Raw genomic sequence first — 25282 nt, 5'->3', positions numbered from 1 at the left:
TTACACCAAATATATATATAAAAACACAGATAATATTTGGATAGAGCAAGGTAACCGAAACCCAAACTGAAACAAAAAGTGTAAACTTTCTTGAACGATTTTCCTAAACATCTTTTCTTCTCGCCAGCGAAGATTCTCACACGCGCGCACTCGCGCACTCAAATTCCTCTAATCCATTTTGCAACTGAAGAAAACAAAACAGTTTTCTAATCCTATTATATAGTGCTTCTGTAGCGGCGGCAAGTTCCTCGCCGCTTACAGAATTCAGTCATCTCCTTCACTTGCGCGCGTAGTATCCCTTGAACATTTCTCTCTCTATTGCTATCTTTCTGTCGCCAATTTCTCTGAATTTGGAAGGTTTTAAAAGCCCTCGAGTATTTCGGGGGTTCCACACTGTTCTTACCGATACAACTCTACAAGACCTCCATGGCTTCTCAGGTGTTGGTAGCTCTTGCACTTTCGCTTCTGGGGGGATTCAGTACTTCTCTAGGTTAGTCAAGTTTATTCTCGTTATATGCTCTGTGGGTCTGGTTTCAATTCAGAATTATCTCATGGATTCTTAGCGGACCTCACTGGGTACTTGCCTGGGTTTTCTTTTCTTCCTTTCTTGTTTCTTTTTTTATTTTCGTTTGTTCTTCATTCTTGATTATCTTTGGTTACATTTTGAAGTATTTGTCAATTGGGCCTTGAGACCAAATTTAATATGAAATGTTTCTTGGATTCGATATGTCAAGAAGTAAATTGATGTTTGGCAAGTTAGTTGGGATTGTTCTTTATCTAGTCTTTACAGTCTCGAAATCGTGAATGTTACATGGTTACAATATATCTATCTGGTTATGAGGTTTTGAAGTCGGCTTTTGAAAATCCTGGGAAAATTTACTGCTGTTCTTATATAGATGATCGTTTTCTAGTTCTGAGTTCTTAGAACTCAAGGACACAGGTGCATAACCCTATAGAACAGATCTTGTACCATATTCTTCATTGCCGAAAACCCAGTTACCCCCGTTTTTGTTCACCGGCTACAGTGCCCATTCTTGTAGACAAGAGCACCTCAAAGTCATTCTCACGGCCTTGTTGAATTCATTCATTGGTCTCGTATGATTAACTTGTAATTTCTATTTTCCACAACTTCTTTTGTTTCATTGTGTGAAATTAGTTTTACGAGTCCTGTTGTACACAATCGTTACTTCCAACTTTCCATTATCCATGCTTAATTTTGACAAAGAAGAACCAGCATGGTCTCTTTCCTCTCTCTCTGTACGGGGCTTGGAACTTAATTATTTACAATTTTAGTGGCATAGTGTCCATATTGAGCCTTGACACCTTCTTATCACTTCTGGTCCATTAGCATTTTAAAGCATCAGACTCATTTCTATTCTAACATTTGGAACAGGTGCACTTTTTGTGATTCTTAGCGGAGCCCCAAATTTGAAGATGCTCGGTCTTTTACAGGTGATGCTTGGAGGTTTCCTTTTTTGATTCTTTTGGGGATGGGGGATAGCTTTGTAGCATAAATCAACCCTAGAATATTGTTCAATTGTGGTGATGAAAGGCTAAACGTTTTCTTATCTGTTATTTTTACTTCGTTGTCCATGAAATTGACTACAATACCTTATCGTTGCTATATGATTATATCATTCCTTACAGCTCGGTGTGCCTATTTTGGACCATGTGGATTCTTCCTCGATCTCTTTAGAAAATTTTAAAATAAAAGAAAGAGAGGAAAAGAAAGAAAGAAAGTGTAAAACATAGATTAGAAAAAGGAAGAAGAAGAATAAAGAAGATGAAGAAAGGGGCACTGCCTTACCTTTAACAAAGGTGGAAACTGTGCCTTTTCTTCTTCTCTCCTGTTCCTTTTACCCATCTTCGAAGGAATGGAATATTTTCTGAGATTGAATCCAATTGGAACCACAACTCTTTCTAATTGTAGTAATTTAGCATGAATTTTGGTAGCTCAAGTTTATATTTGGGTCACTCGTGCAATATAGTATTCACTTCTTCTAAGTTTAAAATAATCATAATTCTTGCAATAAGGAGTGTTGTTAAATACATCATTTTGTTACCATGTGGGCATTAACTTATATGTTAATTTCAGTTCTACTCTATGGATTAGTCTAAATCACCGAGTCTGAAATGCAGGGCTTTGCTGCAGGTTTAATGTTGAGCATTTCGTTCCTGGATTTAGCTCATAATGCGATTAACTCAATTGGATTCTTAAAAGGAAATCTTTGGGTAAATAATTATTCAGCATTTCATCTGATACATGTCATGAGTCTTTATTGAATGATTTCAGTACTTGTACATTCATGAAGTGTCTTTTTATCCGTACTGCAGTTTTTTGCAGGTGTTATCTTCTTTGCATTTGTTGCTCATTTTATCCCAGAACCCACACTTGCTCCTGGTTCAGATACCAAACGTAAGAAGGTTGTAACTATTCTCGTTTAAACTCACTTTCTGCTCCTTAAAGCATTCTTAGAAAGAGTAATATTAATTTATCTAGAGTTTGACTCTCTATGTTGGATAATAGGACGATGACGAAGGGGGGAAGGACATTATGAAAAAGCATCGCCGTCAGGTTCTGTTCAGTGGCATAATAACAGCAATAGGTATATACATATACAACTGTCATGTATAAATGGTACAAGTTTATATTCTCTAACAATTTGTCCAAGAAGCAAGAACATCGTTAATTTAGTCTAATGAAATGCAGGAATAAGTTTACATAATTTTCCAGAAGGAATGGCTGTCTTTCTTGGATCAATTAAGGTACACCTCAGCATAACCCTTCTTAAATTGAAATGGGATAATGTAGTTTGATCTCAGCTTAAAGAACTCAAATAATAAACTTCATAAAAGGTATTTATTTTCTGCTTAACAAAACTGTAAATGCCTTCATGTTGGAATGTTGCTTATTCATTTATATGAACGAGCCCTATTGAATTCAATATTTTCATTGGTGATAGTTAAAATTTTGGTTTTTCTGAGCCCTATTGCTTATAATTGCTGACACCAATCAATTTCTTTTTAATTTTATGTAGGGCCTTCGTGTTGGTCTAAACTTAGCCTTAGCCATTGCCTTGCACAACATACCAGAGGTATTTATTTTCTTGTTACATAGCCTACATTACGCTTTTCTCTGGAAATAGGTGTCCATATCATTTTAGCATTTTTCTTCATTGGATTACCTGGACTTAATAACCTGATGCTGGGTGCAACCAGATAGTTTTTGAATAAATATTTATTAGTGCCTCTCGTTGGTATGATTCTATCCATCAGTTTATTTGGGCTTTGATTGACGCTGGTGGGATAAAAATTTAGGGAAATGCCACATGGAAATTATCTATGTTAGGTCTTGACTCTTGTAATATTATGCAGGGTATAGCTGTTGCGCTTCCTGTTTATTTTGCTACACAGAGGTTAGTGAATAATTTCAGTTTATGTTATGAATTGGGGTAAACTCAAAATTTTCATGCTTTCGTTAATCATTTCCTCTCATATGAAATGTGTTGTCGACTGACTCAATTTCCAATGAATTTCCCTCAATCAAATTGTAAGTTTTAGAAACATTTAGATGATGGGTTCAAGTTTTGTTGTTGGTCACTTACGAAATTTTTTACCCCAAATATTGTTAGTTCAAGCCGTTATCATTACCTCTCAAGTCTTCCAAGCCCACTGCTAGCAAATATTGTCCTCTTTGGGCTTTTCCTTTTGGGCTTCCCTTCAAGGTTTTCAAGGTTTTAAACACTGAGCAATGTGTTAGTAAGGACGTTGGGCCTCCAAGAGGGGTGGATTGTGAAATCCCACATCGGTTGGAGAGGAGAATGATGCCTTATAAAGGTGTGGAATCCCCTCCCTGGCAGACTCGTTTTAAAAACCTTAAGGGAAAACCCAAAAAGGAAAGCCCAAATAGGACAATATTTGCTATATGTGGGCTTGGACTGGCATGTTTTTTCACATCTTTACCTTGTCCAATTTAAAGGATTGAATATGGTTAATTTCTTGTTGTTTTTTGTGCTCAGCAAATGGCAGGCATTCAAGTTGGCTACTCTCTCTGGTTTTGCTGAGCCCCTCGGTGTTGTAATTGTAGGTAAGTCCAACTGCACTAAAGAGACGCTGAATCTAGATGTTCTTTCGCTGAAAATGTAAGCTGAATTTCCAAAGTGTTACGCATGCATTATTATAATGTAAGAGTAAGTGCCGTTAATGATGTGTGAACATCAATTTTAGATAGGGATATCATTTTCTGGCTTAAAGTATGATCTATTTCGACCAAATGCATTGATAATACTGGCAGATTTGTTATATGGTGTTTAACTTGGGACTTGTAACCAATGCCTTGAAGGGGACACATGGAATGTTCAGTATTTAACTGCATTTTTTCTGCAGCCTACTTATTTCCAAGCAGCTTGAGTCCTGAAATTCTGGAAGGTCTACTAGGATCTGGTATTGCAAAACAGAGTACTTGACTTAGAAATTGAAGGAAGACATTTTTTATCCTTTGGACATTGTTTTATTCTATTTATTTCATGCTTTCAGTTGGCGGAATAATGGCGTTTCTAACTCTGCATGAAATGCTGCCTTTGGCATTTGATTATGCTGGACAGAAGCAAGCTGTGAAGGTCGTCTTCTTAGGAATGGCTTGTATGTCTGCAAGGTAAGAAAACATGGGAAGAAGTAGCCGACCATCTTGATGCATTACTCCTTTTCTTTTCCTGCATGTTAAACAAAATTTTCCATTAAAATTCACAGCCTTCTATGTAGTTATGTTAATGACAATCTGCTCTGGTATCCATTAAAATTTGAACTGATGAAAACAACTTAACCTTATGATCCTTGCTGAGATGAAAGTGAATTAACTTCTTAAATTCCCCCTATTGCTGTTAATTTCTACCATGGTTTCTGGGTTTGTTATGTTTCTAATTTCTTCCTTGAATGTGTGACATCTCACATCAATTGGAGAGGAGAATGAAACATTCCTTATAAGGATGTGGAAATCTCTCCCCAATAAACGCATTTTAAAAACCTTGAGAGAAAGCCTAAAGAGGACAATATCTGCTAGTGGTGGGCTTGGACTGTTATAAATGGTATCCCAGCTAGATATTGGGCGATGTGCCATCGAGGACGCTGAGCCTCCAAGGGGGTGGATTGTGAGATCTCTCATTGGTTGGAGAAGGAACGAAGTATTCCTTATAAGGGTGTGGAAACCTTTCTCCAACAGACGTGTTTTAAAAACCTTGAGAAGCCCGGAAGGGAAAGCCCAAAGAGAATAATATTTGCTAGCGATGAACTTGGGTTTTTACCCCATGTTAATGATTAATGCTTCAATTCCACTTCCACTCTTGAGCACCCTGCCTCTCGGAAGGAGGAAAATGGAAGCCAGAGTAGTAAAAAAATGAAAGATTCTTTGAACAAGGGTAATTCACCCAAGTTATTGCCTGATGTCGAATAATTTTGTGAAAAGCATACTTGGAGTAATTACGAGCTTTCACTTGCTAAATCTTGAATCTTGTTCATTCGTTAAGGGATAAAAAGAAAATGAAAGAAAAACAGTTAGGTTGGACGCGCATTTGGCTCTTTCAACAATATGCTGCTTTGTTTCTTTCTACTTGATTTATAATGTATCTAATGCCACAATCTCACTGGTTTTGCAGCCTTTATTTTCTGGAAATCAGCCTGCCGGAGGATTTGAGCTTGTAGTTACCTTTCTCTTCTGTTCCTTGCCATTTCTGTGTTGTAAATTTTCTGGAAAAAAAAGAACATGGGGAATAAAGGGTTACCATTTCTGTGTTACCTGTCATTTGCCTCAACAAGCACACAGCCCCCTTCCATAAAAATGTCAATTCCGTGTAAAAAGTTGAACTCTTCACCTTATCAGAGTGAAAAATGAATGGAATTGGTTTACTTGTTGATCTCAATTCTGTGTTCATTCTCGTATCTATGCTTTATTTGGATGGCCCCATCATTCTCTCTTACTTTCTGATAAGTGACCTTATGAAGAGAACAACTTGTTAAAAATTTCTTCCTTAGGGCCGTCCAAGTTTGAGCTGAGAGGGCCTCTGGGCTTGCGTCTTAAAGGAAAGCAAATGCAAATTGAAAGATGTGCAGACGGAGAGCAGGAGGGATTCCAATCTTGTCAACTTTAACAAAGTGGGCATAATAATAATAATGGTGCATCAAGAGATTCATGGGATTGAAGCTGTCTATTCCCATAACTTTCGCGAGGCTCATTTGATTGTATTTTATTCAAAGTTGGATAAAGAAATTAAAGTGACTCAACATGATCAAAACCTAAGAAAGAGAGAGAGTGTGTGTGTGTGTGTTTTCATCCAAGAAAAGATACAGAAAGCAAAACAAAACTGAAGCTTTATTGGGAAGAGGAAAAAGAAACCTTTTAGATTCAACAATGTTTCAACGGTGGATGGACCGATCATTCAATTCATACTTCTTAGGACCCAACTATTAAGAGATGCAAACCCAACATCCAAAGCAACCCCATGCATATTTGTCTGTATGTAGTTTAAGATCATATTATATACAATATCTTAAAAGCTCTTAAAGGCATCAAAATCTGGTTTGGGAAAAAGGACATCTTTTTGATTAATCAAAAAGTTGATTAATAATAATGGGCAAGATTTTTTACTTTTGTGTTTCCTCTCACTCCTTTTTCTCTTCTACGTTTCCCAGTTGCATGCTTTCCAATATTTGACATTACGGAACAGAACATTTGAAAGAACAAGAGATGAAAGATTTAAAATTAATAGTATTTGAACCTTAAAAAGAAAAAAAAAAAGAAAAAAAAGAAAAAAGAAACATGGATCCATCATGTCTGAATGGCAGACAGATGGTTATTAGCGCTGCGACAGAACACTGGAAATGTACAGATTTAACAAAGAAAAGAAAAGAATCGCATATATTTATACTTAGTTCTTTTACTGTTGTGTTAAATCACCATTCATTTGTACTTTCAAAATCTCTATCCCTTAATAACTACTGCAACCTATTTCTTATTCTACCACTCCTCTTTCCCTCTTTCCCTGAGATGACATCTCAATAAACCCTTCTCTCTCTACTCTCTCTCTCTCCCCTGTCTCCCACATCATCAAATCCTCCACATATCCCACAATCCCTCCTCTTAATAAACCCTTTTATTCCTTTCCCCCATTGCTGCACTAAACTCTTTTAGCTGCCTAATCTTTAGTTCCTCTAACTAAGTTTTTTTTCACCCTGAGTTGAGTTGTGGTTAACTATGATCACTGAAGCTCACCTAAAGGCCTAAATCATGGAGGGAATCCAATAATTTGGTGTGTGGGAGAGATGTAATTTTTAGTGATCAAGAAAGGAAACTTAAGATGGGCGAGTTGTGTGTTGAAAATAAATGTTTGAGTTGCGTGTAAGCGATGCCTTCATGTTTTGGACGCAATGCCTTTGTCCTTTACACCATTCCAATCATTCAAGAAAAAGAATGAACCATCGAAGCTCTTAAATGAGTACCTAGTTTTGGTTATCCTGTATCATACCAAATTACATCAAACCATCCGAACCATTTATCCTCTACTATCATATCATATCTAAGTGGTACACTTTTAACCCTACCCATATCCATATCCAAGAATAGTAGTACATAAATTGTTGTCTTTTGAGTTTTTTTCCTTTGGACTTTCTTTCAAGATTTTTAAAACCCGTTTTACTCTCCAATCAATGTAAGATCTCACATAAACTATGCTCCTCGGCCATGGTAGAGAGCACGTCAAGTATTGGGTTACTGGGGTTTGAATGAAAATGAGGATGAAGAATAAAACCCTAGCCATATCCAAGTAATGAAGGCACTTAACGGGTGAAAAGAACAATAATTGAAAATAACTCCAATTTGACAGTACAAGCAAAAAAATTGAACCCAGGCAGGTGGCACAATAAACATTTGGCATTATCATATCAATCTCCATTCCTTAGAGACAAGTCATTATCATGTTCAATCTCAGAAGCTGCCTCATCATCTTCGTCAAAAGAGTCAATCCCATAAGCTGCATGGCCATGTCCAAAGGCCTTGATGTGATCTTTGAGAGACCTTTTGTGCTTAAAATCAGAGCCACAAGTGCAGTGCCAAAGCTTCCCACAATTCTTCTCGTGGGTTCTCCAGTCCCCTCTCACAGCAAAGGCCTTCCCACATTTTCTACATGTAAATGGCTTGATTCCATGCTTTCTTTTGTAATGCGTTTGAAGGGTTCTGAAGTCTTTCAATGGCTTGGACCTTGGATGGTCTATGTTGTTTCTGCACCCTGGCGCACAGCAGTAACATGGCAGCCTAAGCATCGCCGTTGGTTGTGTTCCTCTTAGTGACTGTGGCCCTTTTCTGTATTGAGATCCATGCCCCCACATATGCATCTGTCAAATTACCCCATGATCTTCAGATAGGGTTTCAAATCTTAATTATTTTATGTATATGTTTATGGGGGTTTCTTTTTTTTCTTCTTCAAACATTTGGTTTGAAATTAAACACACAAAAGTTGTTGCACTGACAGAATATGATCATGTTCATTTCCTTTGATACAAATTTTCTTGTATATATATCATAACTCTCGGTCTTTTTAGGCAAAAGATTCAGGAGTTTTCAACTTCATAAATGATATCCGACCTCCGAATCAATTATGGTGGTCAAAGGGAATTGGAAAAGCAAAAAAAAGGCTTTCGTTGTTCTCGAAAACTTGGGATTCCTCCTTTTGGTGTTGAATTAGCTACAAATACTTAGAGCAATATAAAGTCTCAATATTGCATTAAACTAAGCGAAAATGGATGAAAATAATTTATGGAAAAAGAAAGGAAAACACAGCACATGCATAAATGTTGAGTTAGATTTCAGACGACTGCCAAAGTTTATTAAATTACACGAAGTTCAAAATGTCAAAAGAGAAAAATGGCTGCTGTGTTGTTCAATCACATAAAGATGGAGGATTTGCTGATGTTATTCTGAAATAGACCAGGGAAGATTTGTTCTGATCTTTTGAAAATCCCCAAAACTAGAATAACCATGCACCCAAAAGATATATGTCATGACTTATATGAGTTAATTAACCAAAATCTCATGCATGAAACTTGATCACACATACACCTAATGAAATCTCCTGAGAGAAAAAGGAAAAAAAAGAAAGGGGGCCCTAAAGGGTCTGCAAATATATGTATATATATTCTTTATCCTAGTCACTCACTCCAAGATATCAAACAAAAAACAAAAGCCAAAGGCTGAAATCAGTCTAGAAATTTGCAAAAGAGTAGGAGGCATATGGCGTAAAGAAGAAAATTTTGGTCTTTTTCAGCAATATTATGAAAATGAATCAGAAAGGTGAGGGAGAAAAATCCCATCTGGGTTTTGGTTGATTTGATAGTACCTGCATGTTGTTGTATCTGTTGAAGGTCTTGAAGCAAAGAGGGCAAGAGAAGTGAGTTGGACCAATGAGAATCTGAGCAGGAGTGGGAATCCAATACTGACCCTTGTTGAGTCCAGCAGTAGAGGAGGAGTAGTAATTAGGAACAACAACAGGGACAGCTTCTTGTTGGTCTTCCTTGTCTGAGATCTCAGTTGAAGAGAGCCTCAAAATCAGATCAGAAGAAGGAGGAGTTGGAAGCCCTAAATGCAAAGCAACTGTAACGCTCTCCTCCTCCTCATCCTCCTCGTCTTCACAAGGCCTACAGGAGTGATGTTCTTGATCATGCCTTGCAGGGCTCAAGCTTAAAAGGGGAAGGACTTGAGGGGAGGAACAAGAATCAGGAGAAAATGATCCATGGGTTGTTGTGAAAGAGGAGGAGGAGGAGGAGGATGTGTTTTTTAGGGTATTGTTATCATTGGAGTAAGAAAGAGAGAAGAGATGATGATAAGGAGAGTAAGATGATTTAGAAGAAGAAGAAAAGTAGGGGTGAAGCATGGAGTAGGGATCAGTCATGTTTGTTGATGGTTTAAGGGAGAGAAATGGTTATGCTCCGGAGACTGTTTACACCCTCATAATATATAGGAGAGGGAGGGAGGGAGGGGAGAAAGAAGTGATTGAAAGTTAATAAGATAGAAGAGATTGGACAAATCACACCCAAATTAAAAGAGATAAAATAAATAAAAGAGGAACTCCCAAGTGAGTGGAAGAAAGGACAAGGCCAAGATCACTTGCCAGAATGACTAAACAATCAGAAAAATAAAATACCAAACAAAGGGTGAGAGAGAGACACACATAGATATCACAAGTCTTGGGATTTGAAAGAACAAGCGACTCATTGAACAGTGTGAGCAGTGTGAAAAGGGCATAAGAAAAAGGGCTTAAATTTCAAAGCAAAACAACACTTTTTGAAGTGTTTTATTAAAACATCATCCAAACTTATTATAATTTCAAATAAAGAATTCGCAATCCATGAATGAATGATGCTAACTTAGTGATCTCCAATATAACCAAATTCAATCACTCACCGATCTAACAGGAAAAAACTTGATAAGAAACAAATCTAACTCACTAATTTGATAGAGTAATGTTTGTGGAAGTAATGGGTTGAACTCCCAAGTCCCAACACATTCATTGGAATGGAGGCATTAGATTTGAAGTGTTGACTGAGGTTCACGTGCAGAGGGGGTGGGTGTGAAAGGATTAGCGTTGGAGAGCGGAGTGGGGAGACCATAATCCCACTGCCAAAGCAGAGAGAGGGCGAAGGAAATGAAGTCTAGAAATTGAGAGTCTTTGGGAATGAAATATGTTTAGGAATTAGGTAAGTGTTTTTGTATGTGAATTAATGTAAATGCGGAGGCCAACATTTGCTTTGGTGGCCTCGTCTTGGTTTCCTGGTCGGCTAATCCCTCCCTCCATTTCCCTACGCCCCTTTTCACTGTTTCACAGACACAATTCGACAACATTCTGCCTTATCAATCCCCTCTTACCTCTTACCACCTTATTATTTCCATGCCGCCTTCCATAAACCCATTCCATTTCTCATCAAACTACAAATTATTAAACCTTTTTTTTTTTATGCAAACTTCATCTATATATATTGTCTTTACACTACCAACATCAAAAGTTTTGAAAGTAGTCACAGATATAAAGTATAAATCTAAAATGCAAATGAACTGGAGTACCATAATTTTTAGATTGATATTCAAATTCACAATCATGTAAAGCAACTTTTACTATTACGAATTCAGTCAATTATTGATGAGTTCTTAGAAGTATATACATATACTATCGGTGCAAATATTTAAAAAAAGAAAAGAAAAAGAAACATTATAATGATAACCACTCCTACGGAAATTGCACATCAATAAATATAGAATTTTGTTGTTTGAAGATTCTCCCTTGTTTTATTTGGGGCCTACATAATCATAACAATGAGATAAGGTCCTTTTCCAACATTACAACCTCATTCAGTTTCTCATTGCCAATATATTCTATTTTCACCAACTAACTGAAACTCACTACTTTTCTTATCCATACTTTCTACTTCAAAAGACAGAGAGAGAAGAGCTTAGGAGAGTTTGATATTTCATGGTTTAATTAATGTGTAAAATTTGGAAGAAGGGCCTTTGGCTGAGACAGAAAACTGCAGCCAGAGGAATGATTGATTGTACCTTAAGATGATACGCACACTCAGCTTCATTCAATCAAAATGTACCTTATTTCGAAGCTGCAGAGACCAGCTTTTGCACACGGAAATTGTATAGTGCCGCCTGTGGAACACTCTATATTTTTCTTCCTCAAATCAAGCACATAACTTATTCTTCAATCTATTTACAACTCGAGCATTGTCACTGAAAATGTCTTGCCTATTGCCTTGAGGAAAGCTACTAGAATTTGCACTAAATATCTCATTGCAAATTATATCTCGTACGAAAAGTTGTCAAACCGACATAAAATTTTCACTTCTAGGATAGATAACTTATTTGTCCCAAGGAATACACAAGAAGCCTTAGATTATCCAAATAGGAAACTACCTATTATGGAAGAGGTTAATGCTCTAAGGCATAATGGTTCATAGGAAATAGTTGGTTTTCCATGAGATAAGAAAATACGTGTTTACTGCAACAAGAAGGCTACCATCTGATCTATAGCCTAATCCAGTTCAACATTATAGGACCAAGCATATCAAAGTCGACAAAGATTTCAAGAAGCATGTATCCAGTTCAACTAAAGTACCTGGAAATAAAGTCCTCCAGTTCCACTCCACATTGGTCTGGTCTGATAGGGCGGTTGAACTCCAAACCAGCTGTAACCCGACCAATAGTCAGGTTGCTACCACCATGGACAAGTGTTCCTGGAGTCCTTGAGCTCTGAAGAAAAGAAACAAAGGATCTTGATCAGTTCTCCACTGAAAAATATCATAACTAGAAATACACACCAAATCCAAGATTACCTGAACCATTATTGTTCGTGATGTCCTCTTATCATCTCCTTCAATTCATGGTTAAGACAGTCTCTATAGAGCTACAATGAATAAGTACAAACTTGAATCAGAGCATATGCATGTTAAATATCTTGAATGCTAAAAAGAAAAGTACGCACAGCCACACCAAGAGTCTGAATATATAGGAAAAGAAGAACAGAGGGGGGCAGATAAGACCCACCAAGCTAACCAAAATGCTAAACTAAGAGCACTCTCAATCTTTCACCAATTTAAAAGGAGAAGAAATTGTCATGTTTTATAACGAAAAGTTAGGCAGATCAAGCATGCACCAAATACCTGTCCTTTCTTGGTAGTAAGTTGGCGGAGTATTGACTCAGGCCTTGTGTTTCCTGAAATTGGCTGGCCACTGAATGTACCCACCAGTCAAAAAACGATGGTTCGTACGAATATCAGAATCAGACTTATTCGACACGTCGGATTGAATTAGCGACAATGAGGCCGAACAAATTAGGGGAGATTTATCAACAAACATTGCCCCCCAAGTCTCAGTTGTGACCGAATTCCCTTGCGGAGTTACCCTCTTTGAACCACAAAAGAAGTAAAACACAATGAACAGGAATATTGAATGAAACTGGAATGCGAGGTAGACGGAGGAAAGCGTGGAAGTCTTAAGCGTAGCAGGGGAAGTAAAACACAATGTCATCGTTGGGTGGCATCTTGGTGGACTGATCCAATGAACCAAAAACGGGGTTCGAATTTCACACAACGGAACTGAATTTGTGGAATTGAATAGGGTTTTGGAAGAACAGGGAAACAACACCATAAACCCCGCCAAGAAAGAGGTAAACAATAAAATTTGGGATAATTGTACGACCTTCATAAAATATCGTTAATACCGTTGATGCGATGGCTATCTAGTTAGTTAGTTTTTTTTTTTTTTTTTTTTTTTTTTTATTTTATTAAAGAAAGTGGAGTACAATGTTGAGGATGGTTGATATGATGAGAAAAACCCCTAGAGTTTATACTTAAACCGAACAATATTATACTATTGTGGACGTTCGTGATTACTAACATGGTATTAGAATCAATGCCTTTTAACTTAGCCACGTCAATAGAATCTTTAAGTGTCGAATAAAAATGTACGTTGTTTGCCTCGATTAAGGAAAAATTGTTCGAGGATTCATAGGCCTCAAGGAGGCTCTAATTACGATTGTGGACCCGAAAAGTTTGGTTTATCAATGGCGTTCAATAAAGGGAAACTTATTGCCTCTTGTTGCATCACAAACAACTACACGATTGAAGAAGATGGGCCGACTTTAGTGAGGATAGTGAGTGCTCCGAGCTTTTGAATGGAATGGACAGATGAGATTGTGAGGGAGGCTTCTCATAGCAGTGGTTGCATGTGTTGGTGATGGGACGAGTAAAGCCAAGGATGATGTTGGTAAGTTATTAAGCTCAAAACACTTGCTTTATAAGCAAATGCGTGCTTACCATAATGGACAAACAATTCCAGGTTGCCAGAACGTTGGTTTCCAAGGTAATAGTGAGCCAGAAGAGGCTAATCACAGTGACAGTGACTCTGTTGCACAAAATGAATTTGAAGGTCAAGTTGATGTTTCTCTTTTGGATCCAACAAAGTTCCAATGGGAGGAGCGCAGAGATAGGGTCTAAAACCAGATGCTCCAACTTCAGGAGCAATGTATGAGCTTCCAGGCTCTATCTGTTGAACTTGCAGTAAGACATTTTTCTATATACCGGATAGAGTTGAGTATAAGCGGTAAATAATGTGTAAGATTCCACATTCGCTGGAGTAGAACGAAACATTTCTTATAAGGGTGTAGAAATTTCTCCCTAATAAATGCGTTTTAAAGACAATAAAGCTGATGACTGTTTCTAACTCATGTGTTGTTACATCTGATTGTATCAATCTTGATTTGTATATAGGTGTGTGATATGCCAAATGGAATACAAATGTAGAGACCAAAGGATTACTCTACCATGCAAACATAGGGGTATCATACCAGTTGCAGGACCAAGTGGCTTAGTATCAACAAGGTGATGTTCTGATATATTTTACCCTTGCACTTTTGGGAGGTAATTCTAATAACAGACTATCAGTAACTTTTGTCTATACAATACATAATATTTCTGTTCCAGGCATGCCCCATTTGCTACACTGAGGTTTATGGTGACACTTCAAAACGATAAAAGAAGCTATGATTGTCATGAGAAATACCCATATATTACTAGAGAAAAGAGGTGGAAGAACAAACATTTTAAACTGTTTTGGGGTAATTTTAATACTTTCATTATGTAACTCAAAATAATAAGGTTTTATATAAGTTGAAGGAATATAAGAACTAAAACAAGAATCATCTTAAGATGGAACTGTTATAAAAGAAATTATGAAAATTAAAAATAAAATATAATCTAATAAAATAAAATAAAAGGATTTTAGAAAAAATATAATCTAATTAAAATAAAAGAATTATTGAAAGTCAAGGGAGACTACTTCAATTAGAAATCATATTGATTTATTCTTGCACCAATGGCATTGTATGGAGGATGAAAGATACTGTGGGAACGTGCATTACTTTAGTGTCTTAAATGAACTAAGGCTCAAAATGCATTTGTCCCGCCAACAACTTTGTAGTCGGTAGCCACGATCTTCCAAAGCTCAATATTCAATCAAAATTTTCAAAAAATCAGATCTGCGATGAACCAAGCTTGAATTAAAAATTGTAGTTTGATTATCATAATCATAATCAGGCATTGATGGGTAGAATATAAAGGGTTGGAAGCACACCTTGAAATGCAACTCACAGCATCAATCTAAGTGTTGTTTTGGAGAGCTAAGTGCCCATTGCCTGACGATGGGGACTATGAAACCTCTGAGGCATTGGCCTCACCTGCTGTTCCCGGCGGTGGTGATTTGCCTCATTGCCACTACCGTCGTTGTTGCTCAAGACGATGAAGAGTTGTTACCTATCAAAAAGCCTCAACTCGGTCAAATTGAGTTACATAAGCATCAACATCCCAAACATTTTCCACCTAACCATTATCACCCTACACCCCCACCTTCCCCAAAATATCGCCACTACCCCAAGCCATTGCCTCCCAAGTATAAGCACCCCAAGTCACCACCACCATCCTATGTTTATAAGTCTCCACCACCACCAACTTCTTATGTCTACAGGTCTCCGTCACCGCCAACTTACGTCTACAAATCTCCACCACCGCCACCCTACATTTACAAGTCTCCACCTCCACCACCATACGTCTACAAGTCTCCTCCACCTCCTCCGTACATCTACAAATCTCCATCGCCACCACCATACGTCTACAAGTCTCCACCACCACCTCCGTATATTTATAAGTCTCCTCCACCACCCCCCTATGTCTACGCATCTCCTCCTCCACCATCTCCATCACCACCACCTCCTTACGTCTATATCTCTCCTCCACCGCCTCCCTACGTCTACAAATCTCCTCCTCCACCATCTCCATCGCCACCCCCTCCTTACGTCTATAGCTCTCCTCCACCACCATCTCCATCACCACCCCCACCTTACGTCTATAGCTCTCCTCCACCACCATCTCCATCGCCGCCACCTCCCTACGTCTACAAATCTCCTCCTCCACCATCTCCATCACCGCCCCCACCTTACGTCTATAGCTCTCCTCCACCACCATCTCCATCACCACCACCTCCTTACGTCTATAGCTCTCCTCCACCACCTTCTCCATCGCCGCCACCTCCCTACGTTTACAAGTCTCCTCCTCCACCATCTCCATCACCACCGCCTCCGTACATCTATAGCTCTCCTCCACCACCATCTCCATCACCACCGCCTCCTTACGTCTATAGCTCTCCTCCACCCCCATCTCCATCGCCGCCACCTCCCTACGTCTACAAGTCTCCTCCTCTACCATCTCCATCACCACTGCCTCCTTACGTCTATAGCTCTCCTCCACCACCATTTCCATCCCCACCGCCTCCTTACACCTATAGCTCTCCTCCACCACCATCTCCATCGCCACCACCTCCCTATGTCTACAAGTCTCCTCCTCCACCATCTCCATCACCGCCCCCACCTTATGTCTATAAGTCCCCTCCACCACCATCTCCCTCTCCACCACCTCCCTATGTTTACAAGTCTCCCCCACCACCATCTCCATCGCCTCCACCTCCCTACGTTTACAAATCACCTCCTCCACCATCTCCCTCTCCTCCACCTCCCTATGTCTATAAATCACCACCACCTCCATCACCATCCCCACCTCCACCATACTATTATAAGTCACCACCCCCTCCATCTCCATCTCCTCCCCCTCCTTATATCTATAAGTCACCACCTCCACCGTCTCCATCTCCATCTCCTCCCCCTCCTTATATTTATAAATCACCACCTCCACCGTCTCCATCACCACCTCCTCCATATATTTATAAATCTCCACCTCCACCGTCTCCATCACCTCCTCCACCTTATTATTATAAGTCACCTCCACCCCCCTCTCCATCACCCCCACCACCTTACTATTACAAGTCCCCTCCACCTCCATTGAAATCCCCACCACCCCCTTATTACTATAAATCTCCTCCACCACCATCTTCACCACCACCATCTTACTATTACAAGTCTCCTCCACCTCCATTGAAATCTCCCCCTCCACTGTATTATTATAAATCTCCACCACCGCCATCTCCATCACCACCTCCCCCATATGTTTACAAATCTCCTCCTCCACCGTCCCCGTCACCACCACCTCCTTACTATTACAAGTCCCCTCCACCTCCATTGAAATCTCCTCCTCCACCATATTATTATAAATCTCCACCACCACCATCTCCATCACCACCTCCCCCATATGTTTACAAATCTCCTCCTCCACCGTCCCCATCACCACCACCTCCTTACTATTACAAGTCCCCTCCACCTCCGTTGAAATCTCCCCCTCTGCCATATTACTATAAATCTCCACCACCGTCATCTCCATCACCACCTCCTCCATATATTTACAAATCTCCTCCTCCACCATCTCCATCACCACCACCTCCTTACTATTACAAGTCCCCTCCACCTCCATTGAAATCTCCCCCTCCCCCATATTATTATAAATCTCCACCGCCGCCATCTCCATCACCACCTCCTCCATATATTTACAAATCTCCACCTCCATCATCTCCATCACCTCCCCCACCTTATTATTATAAGTCACCTCCACCCCCGTCTTCGTCACCACCACCTCCTTATTACTACAAGTCACCTCCTCCACCGTATTAAATCCAAACATCATCAACACTATAGTGCAACTCGTCCCCACTTCCAAAAGCACTAAGTGATGACATTTCTATTATATTAAATTGCATGAATAACATTAGCCAACTTCCTATGCATACGGTGAAGTTGAAGCCAATCAATTTCTTCAAAGATGTGATTGTCACTCGAGCTCTCGCTAGTAAATCATTCGGAAAGAATCGTCATATTATTTTTTGGCATCCAAGATCCAGATGCTAAAGATTTGAATTCTATCAATTGTTGTATTTGATTTTACATTATACTCTGCAATGCAAATTCATTGTTTTCTAGTTTGGCATTGCGGTTAATCACAATTTCGTCTAAATTTATGCATTTTGAAATCTAATTTATGATGATGAGATTGTATACTTCCAAAGACATGATTAAATCAACTTGATCCCTCAGTTAAAAGAAACAACAAATAACTCAGTCGATTCAAATGAAAAGAAAAGGCGTCGGAATAAGAGAGGAGAGCTCCTATATTTGCTCCATCACAAACATACAAATATGTCATAATTCAGTCAACAGATTCAAAGGAATAAAATATGGGTTTCACTCTCATTGCAGGGCTGTAGTCAAGGATTCGATTTCTAAACTAAGGCAAAAATTAAAATACCTGCAGCAGCTTCTTCCGAAGGCTTCCAAGCCATTTCATTGGGGCTGTGGTGAGTGCTTCATCCGAAGCCACTTCTCCGGTTTGCTCAACCACAGTGGTTTGTTGATTCTTTAACACGCCGTGTATTTTTGTATCATCTTTAGGTTCACATTCTTTCGTAGCATTCTCTGGTTTAACTTTTATCTTTATTGGTTTACCAAGCTTCGACTTATCTTCCATTTGTGCAATTTCAAGAGCCTTTGCACATACAGGAAACCCCTGATCATCCCAAGATTCTAAAATCACACCCGACCCAATGCATCTCCTTCCCTCATAAAAGGCTGCAAACTGGCCTGCTGCAAGGCCTTGGTCATCTTCGCTTAGATGGACAACTGCAACATCTTCATCACTATCTTCATTGCGTTCCATTGTCAAATTGCAACTATAGAAACTCGGGCCATGTCGGACCTAACAATTGTATAAAATCATCAAATAAGGGGGAACTGGAACTGACATCAGTTCAAACACAAATTTGCACGAATAAACTGACTCCTGTTGAACAGTTACAGGCAGGCCAACTTGAAGTAGTGAAACTAGCGAGAAATATGAGAGATGGAAGCTGAAACTTTACCTTACATTGAAGCTCAGTAAATTGGTCTGGAACCAACCCACTAAGCCATTTCAATGATCCAACTCGAAACAACCGTCTTCTTTTGTCAAGTGAGAAATAATTTCTCGAAACAAATACTACATTGTTCCTAATATCTTTCTCCACAACATACCTGCATTAGACCAATGCATAAAAGCTGAAGAGACATAACAAAAGAATATTAACTTGAGAAGCAACAAATTGGAGATAATCTAACGTGATTAGTTATTTAAAACTAAACTGGCACCCTGAAACGTTCAAATCTACTCTACCAAGTAGAATTTAAGATGTTCTTGAAGATTTGGAAGGGATCATAAACCGCTAAACAGCTGGGAACATTGAACTTATTCTTGAAAATAAACTAAAAAGGCATACCAAGGTCCTCCAGGAAGTTTTAGGCCTTGGCGTTGGCCAATCGTGTAAAACCAAAACCCTCGATGTTTGCCAAGAAAATCTCCCGACTCTGCCTCCAATATCACACCTTCGTCCTCCCCAATATGTCTCGCCACGAATTCACTAAATTTTATCTACACATCAAAGAAACAGATTCTGCATTAATTGTACCGCAAGATACCTTACACAGAGACCCATCTTCTGAAGCTGGATGAACAAGATTTTTTTCACTGTCATGAAGAATAAGGAAATAAAAACCCAGCTCGGGGAAAGTTTAGCCATCAGAAAAATTCTACAACAGTTAGCAAATTTTATACTAAATTCTTTGAGCTAGCTTCTGTCATTTTAAATAGTGATAACAAGTAGAAGGATATTTTTAAAATATAAAATGGCAACACTAAAATATTAGAAATATTGGCATTGACGAATGAATTTTGAGAAAGCATTCAGTCCTCCAAGTAAAATAGATGCATAAATCATCACATCCGAAACTACCTTCCCAAGGAAACATATTCCTTGTGAATCCTTTCTGTCTTTGTTTGGTAAGTTGAATTTTGCAGCAAGTTTGCGAACCTCATCCTGCAGATAATTGCTGAGGGAATATAAGGCTGAGAAGGAAAAATATTGCTGAAGTTACAACTCAAGGAAAACATATTAACAAGATCACAAGCACACAAGTATGCACTAGATGAAAGAAAGTAGCCAGAGTTGAGATAGGAGCAAGATCCAATTCATGATATGAACTTACTATTTGAAGCATTTATATAAGTTCTTGCACCCAAGAATAGTTTAAAACTCAATAGCTTTAAAATGATATCTACACCAATTGGCTTACGAAATTATGTAATAGAATTTTTTTAACTTCTATTAAATACATAAATTCCTCAACTAAATGAAACCAATGTTAGCCGCTAGGTGTTTATGTCTGTAGAAGCCTAAAAGGCCAGTACAAAATCAGACCAACAATAGCTGAAGCTCTCAGATTACACTCTTGAAGTCTGAAACGTAAGAGATATCTTAAAAACCCATGATAATAAATGCTGTAAAGTAAGCTTGAACAAACCTTCGGAATACAACCAAGAGGGAATAAAAGCCTTTTAAGCTGGTTCTGCGAGAGATGCGACAGAAAATATGTTTGATCTTTGACCTAAGAAAACAAAAATAGTGAAGAGAAACAAGAAATCTTTAGTTTGGAGCAAGAAGGAACAAGGAAGAGACAAATGTGTTCGACAATGAACCTTGAACTAGGTAAGCAATCATATTACTTGTTAATGATGTTTCTAGAAGGATTACAACAAATATTAGCCCATATAATTCATCAATATAGGTCATATTTATGCCACAGAGTAATATATGAGACTTCAAGTTGAATTACTAATGGCATCACTAACTGTCATGCACAGAATATAGGCAAAAGTCAACACGAAAACAATCGACTGCGAAATATTGAAGTTAAGCAAGTTATGATTGATACTCCCTATTGGATAGGGTAGAATGAAATAAAGGCCAATGCAACCATTTGTAGATACCATGTCCTTGGATAGTTCTAAAACAGAAGGTTTTTCCATTTGATCAGCAGATGGATGAATAACATTCGCATAATGCCCTGAAGCAACATAATCAAACTCCATATTGCTTATTGCATCCATGAATGCACCTGGAAAAAGCAGGGAATGCCATAAACTATATTAATACAAAAAACATCATAGACATAACCAAAAACTTGACAATATAGCAAAAAAAATTATAAAGTCCATTCAAGTAAATTTAATGAACATACCAAACTTTATTCTTGTGTTACAAAGAACATCAGGGTTTGGAGTACGGCCACATCGATATTCTTCAATTATATAAGAAACCTAAAAACATGAACTAAACAATATTCATCAGACAGAAAAACTAACCCAAAACTATTTCGTCCTGTTAGAAAGAACACATGAGCAAGATGGTCAGCCAGCACAACCATAACCAAATTGGTTTGATGTAGTACATCATTAAGTTATCCAACAAAGTTGCAGAATAAAATTTTGTAATTGTAAAGGCACTTACCACGTTCCTCCAATATTCCTCTGTCAAATGAACCACTTCCAATGGTACATCAACCTGAAAACCAGTGTACATTTTCAGTTCTAATTCTCTCTTCAGCACAAACGACGGCAGAAAATAAGACAGATTCTCCCCACACGCAGAACCTATAACTACGCTTAGCATCATGTGGTGAAATAACTTATAGGTATCTTGAACTACGTTCAATTTGGATTTTTTTTTCCAAATTAAAAGTCTGTTTGGATTAACTTCCTATGCACTTAAAAAAAGTGCTTCTAAATGCAAAAATAAGTGTTTTTAAGACCTTAGAAAGTCAATCCAAACAATCTCAAAACTTTGCAAGTCTAGATGGATTCATAAAGCTAAAACAGTGACAAACCTGATCACAAACAGCTTTAGCATACTTCAAATCATCGTCCCATGGGCATTCTGACCAAAAATTCTCGAAGTCTTCCTACGCAAACAAAATCCATCAAAACTGCGGTCACATGAAAAGGCTATTGTCCTCTGCCCAAGAACATACATATCATATACATAGCAAAGCAGAAACACGTCCACGCTCGTCATTAATTATAATCCTAAACACCGATTGCGCCAGCATTCCCAATATCAGCTTCCTTACTTTACAAGAAAACACATGAAGCATATGATCTGTTCCATTAAAGGAACAAAGAGTACGCACCTGAAACCATATCTTAAGATAGAAGGCAGTGCAGGAGTGGCCAGCAGCATGGAGGAGGCGGAGGGCGACGCTGCTATCGACGCCACCGCTAAGAAGAACAGCAACTTTGAGCGGATGGCGAGGCATCGAACATGAGAGGAAAGGCTCCAAGTCGCCATCCGAGAGGCCTTTAGCTGAAGAAGATTCCGAGGCTTTATGCACAGCAGAGGAGGCGGAGAATCGGGTGAGGAAGAGTCGAGGCCTGTGGCGGCGGAGAACAGGTCTGAGAATTGAGGGGCGAAGGGGAAGAGAAGTGAAATGGGAGATCGGAAGAGTGCACCAAACGGGGTTCACTCTCAGTCTCAGCATCACTGTAATTGATTCCTCCTTATATCCACCGCCGCTGCATTCTTCTCGCTCCGAAAGGAAGACGAGCCGAGTAAACTAAAATAACATATTATCCAAATTAATTTCGTTGAGATTTTAAATGAAAATAATGAAATTGACGATAACAGATATATGGGCCATTCAGAAGCCCATTTAGTGCCCATCTGGATCACTGTCCTGAAGAGTGACTGGAGAGCCCGTTTGAACCAGGCCCAATTTGCATTTTTTCTTATAATTTTCTTTTGTGTATTGTCCACTTTACCCTTGGTCTAGTTTTTTTTTTTTTTAGTTTTTAGCTCCCAATGAAGAAAAAGAATAATTTTTTTAAAAGAAATAAAAAAATCACAAAAATAGCCGACTGCCAAACAGAATCAACCACAAAAATAGCAATAAACCCACCAAGATTCCTCATTATTGTTCATATAAATGTCCAAGCCCAAGCATAGTGTGATAGTTGACGTATCACATTTAGTCAATTCTATTATCTAATATATGTTTTTTTTGAACTGTAACACATTTCCGCACCCTTAATATTTTCCTATCATATTTTTAGACGTGTGAAATTGAAATCATGTGCCACTCAATTAATTAACACATATACCTTCGTTAGTTAAGAGTTTTAAATTGTCAATCTTAAAGAACAAAATATAACATAAATTATATACCAGGGTTGTTACATTATAAACTATAAGTGTAACGGTTGTCAATCTCTTCATTTTTCTTCCAAAACTCTTAATTGATGAAACCTATTAGGTCGTTCCATTTTTGTAATGAGATAGAGTCGAACGTAGAGTGGGTAACATTTATCTTCTGTTTATGCAATGGTTAGTAAGAAGGGAAGCCTAATTTTGAAGCAACCATGCCCTCCAGAATTGAGATAGAGAATTATGCTAATTTGAGAGTGGTTGACAGAAGTGAAATGCTCTTCCTTTTTTCTTTTTTTTTTTTAATTTCTTTTTGTCCAACTGCCGACATGGGCGCGAAAAGAAATAATTTATCTTTTATTTTTCTCAGGAAAATTTGAACCGCATAAAACGCATCGTTTTGTATGATACACATGTCAGGATAAATTGAAGCAAATTAAATTATGCATTTAATACTGCCGACATGGCCCGATTAATACTAAACATCACAACCTCCTTCCCCTCCCCTTTGATTCGAAATTGGGCTAAACTCGCTTTTCCAAGTGATTACTGTTAATTAATGATGAAATTAATTTTGAGTCAATAAGCAAAGGTAGTTTTGTCATAAACCAAATAATTTCTCCAATATTGGTATTTACATCATTAGGGTTCTGAATTATTGCTTCATTTTAATCTTCACCCAATAATATTCAACCACGAATCTCGACCTGCCACGTCGACGATTATTATTATTATTATTTTCTTTTTTAAGGGGATTGATTTTGTGTTGTATTATTCAGCGAGTGGCCCCATGGGAGATATTGCAATGTGGGCATTTGAAATATTGGGCAATGATGTCAAAATATGAAGCCCAAATAATTGATATACACATAATTTTGGTCATTCTTTTTTGTTTTTATGGTTTGACTTTGCCTTTTTAATTTCTTCTTCCTAATTCACTCACATTAATCCATTAATGTTCCTTGGTTCATAATAATAATAATAATAATCATATTATATGATCAATTGAATGGTATAAAATTTAATTTTAATATGTACGAGCAAGGAAATGGGTCTCCTTGTTTGCTGCATTTTCTCGTCTTCCTACTACTTCATTAAAAAAGCAGAAAGCTACTTGGAACCTGTTTGTTTTATTTATTTACTTGCTCATATTCAGAAAACTGAATAAATAAAACAAACGAAAATGTATTTTTAGAAAAACTGCATTTTTTGTTAATTTAAGGATCTAATAGTGTTTTGGTGTAATTCTTAAGATTGGTGGATGAAATTAATTTTTTGTTTTTATGTTAGAAAAAAGATTAAAAATAAAAATAAAAAAGGAACACAAAGACGATTACTGAAGCATTCTCTAATTTGTTTAGTACATTTTGGACATTTTAAGTTGATTGCACTAAAAATACGTCAAATGGAAAACCTAATTTCTAAGGCAAAATAAAATAAATAAATAAATAAAAAGAATAAGAAAACATTTTCATATAATACTAACTTCAAACACAATTTTCCATTCTTTTCAGGTCAAAAATTTCAAAGGCCCGTACGCTTTTTGGACTCCTAAAAATATATGTCTTTTTCATTCGGAAATTGAAAATGTGTTTGTTAATTACAATACAATTTTAATTCCATTTCTTAATGCCTGATAATATAATTAAGCTTTAAAATAATATTAAAAAAATGGATTAAATCTTGTATTCATTATTATGAGGTGAACTTTTTAAGGTTATTATTATTCATATATAATCCAACCTTTTAGACACGGCAGAAATGAAATTGGAAGAGGAAGATTTGCAAATCCAACGAACACAATGTTTGGAGAATTGAATGATGTGGATGAACCAAAACCAAGTACTGCGCCCCTAACTACATGTCATCATCGTTTTTCTAATTCCTTAAATAAATGTTAAATAACAAAATTAATTGGGTTTAATATCTCTCTAAATTTTAAATTTTATTTTATTTTATTTAAACATATCTAAGGCCCAAAAACCCTAATAACTTTGATTTATTAAAATTTAGAGACTTATTAAATAAAAAAAGTAAAAAGGATCTATCTTGAAGTACACGTGTGGAAGAGAGAGAAATATAGGTTATGTGAAGTGGAAGCAAATATCTTGGCTTGGCTGGAAAACAAACCCTCTATCTATCTCTCTCTCTCTCTCTCTCTCTCTCTCTCTTGTTAGTGAAGAAATGTGGATTAAATTTAACCCAAAAAGAAAAGAAAAGAAAAAAAAAAAAAAAAAAAAA

The 25282-nt window shown here is 37.7% G+C and overlaps 4 protein-coding genes across 7 annotated transcripts; 2 read left to right on the top strand and 2 right to left on the bottom strand.

Annotated features, from left to right (window-relative positions):
* The first annotated feature begins 59 nt into the window (after positions 1-59).
* Positions 60-5915, top strand: LOC111448109 (zinc transporter ZTP29). Of its 2 annotated transcripts, XM_023087525.1 has the most exons (12): positions 60-490; positions 1394-1452; positions 2140-2232; positions 2335-2424; positions 2528-2606; positions 2711-2766; positions 3039-3095; positions 3376-3416; positions 4020-4087; positions 4387-4443; positions 4537-4654; positions 5652-5915. In XM_023087525.1, the coding sequence occupies exons 1-12, from the start codon at positions 427-429 to the stop codon at positions 5695-5697; spliced, it is 828 nt and encodes a 275-aa protein (XP_022943293.1). In that variant the 5' UTR covers positions 60-426; the 3' UTR covers positions 5698-5915. The 2 variants fall into 2 exon arrangements, with proteins under 2 accessions (XP_022943293.1, XP_022943294.1); XM_023087526.1 differs by lacking the exon at positions 60-490 and having other exon boundaries at positions 2153-2232.
* A 1858-nt stretch (positions 5916-7773) lies between these two features.
* On the bottom strand, positions 7774-12440 carry LOC111448791 (zinc finger protein WIP2-like). Of its 2 annotated transcripts, XM_023088541.1 has the most exons (4): positions 12376-12440; positions 12159-12292; positions 9384-9979; positions 7774-8382 (listed from the first exon to the last, which is right to left on the bottom strand). In XM_023088541.1, the coding sequence occupies exons 3-4, from the start codon at positions 9933-9935 to the stop codon at positions 7933-7935; spliced, it is 1002 nt and encodes a 333-aa protein (XP_022944309.1). In that variant the 5' UTR covers positions 9936-9979; positions 12159-12292; positions 12376-12440; the 3' UTR covers positions 7774-7932. The 2 variants fall into 2 exon arrangements, with proteins under 2 accessions (XP_022944309.1, XP_022944308.1); XM_023088540.1 differs by lacking the exons at positions 12159-12292; positions 12376-12440 and having other exon boundaries at positions 9384-10052.
* Positions 12441-15178: 2738 nt separating this feature from the next.
* Positions 15179-17961, top strand: LOC111448986 (extensin-2-like). Of its 2 annotated transcripts, XM_023088805.1 has the most exons (4): positions 15179-15529; positions 15563-15659; positions 16404-16427; positions 16689-17960. In XM_023088805.1, exons 1-4 carry the CDS (start codon positions 15240-15242, stop codon positions 17649-17651), a joined length of 1374 nt encoding a protein of 457 aa, XP_022944573.1. In that variant the 5' UTR covers positions 15179-15239; the 3' UTR covers positions 17652-17960. The 2 variants fall into 2 exon arrangements, with proteins under 2 accessions (XP_022944573.1, XP_022944572.1); XM_023088804.1 differs by having other exon boundaries at positions 15179-15659; positions 16689-17961.
* Positions 17962-18116: 155 nt separating this feature from the next.
* Positions 18117-22455, bottom strand: LOC111448983 (tRNA-specific 2-thiouridylase MnmA). The gene is made up of 10 exons (XM_023088800.1): positions 22032-22455; positions 21729-21803; positions 21353-21406; positions 21084-21162; positions 20833-20960; positions 20367-20450; positions 19799-19882; positions 19286-19437; positions 18893-19043; positions 18117-18729 (listed from the first exon to the last, which is right to left on the bottom strand). The coding sequence occupies exons 1-10, from the start codon at positions 22377-22379 to the stop codon at positions 18274-18276; spliced, it is 1611 nt and encodes a 536-aa protein (XP_022944568.1). The 5' UTR covers positions 22380-22455; the 3' UTR covers positions 18117-18273.
* Positions 22456-25282: the final 2827 nt, after the last annotated feature.

This window comes from Cucurbita moschata, unplaced genomic scaffold (genome assembly GCF_002738365.1).
Source record: "Cucurbita moschata cultivar Rifu unplaced genomic scaffold, Cmos_1.0 Cmo_Scf00010, whole genome shotgun sequence".
Lineage (NCBI taxonomy): Eukaryota > Viridiplantae > Streptophyta > Magnoliopsida > Cucurbitales > Cucurbitaceae > Cucurbita > Cucurbita moschata.
Note: the sequence above shows the minus strand (reverse complement) of the source record. Positions and strands in the feature narration are given on the sequence as shown.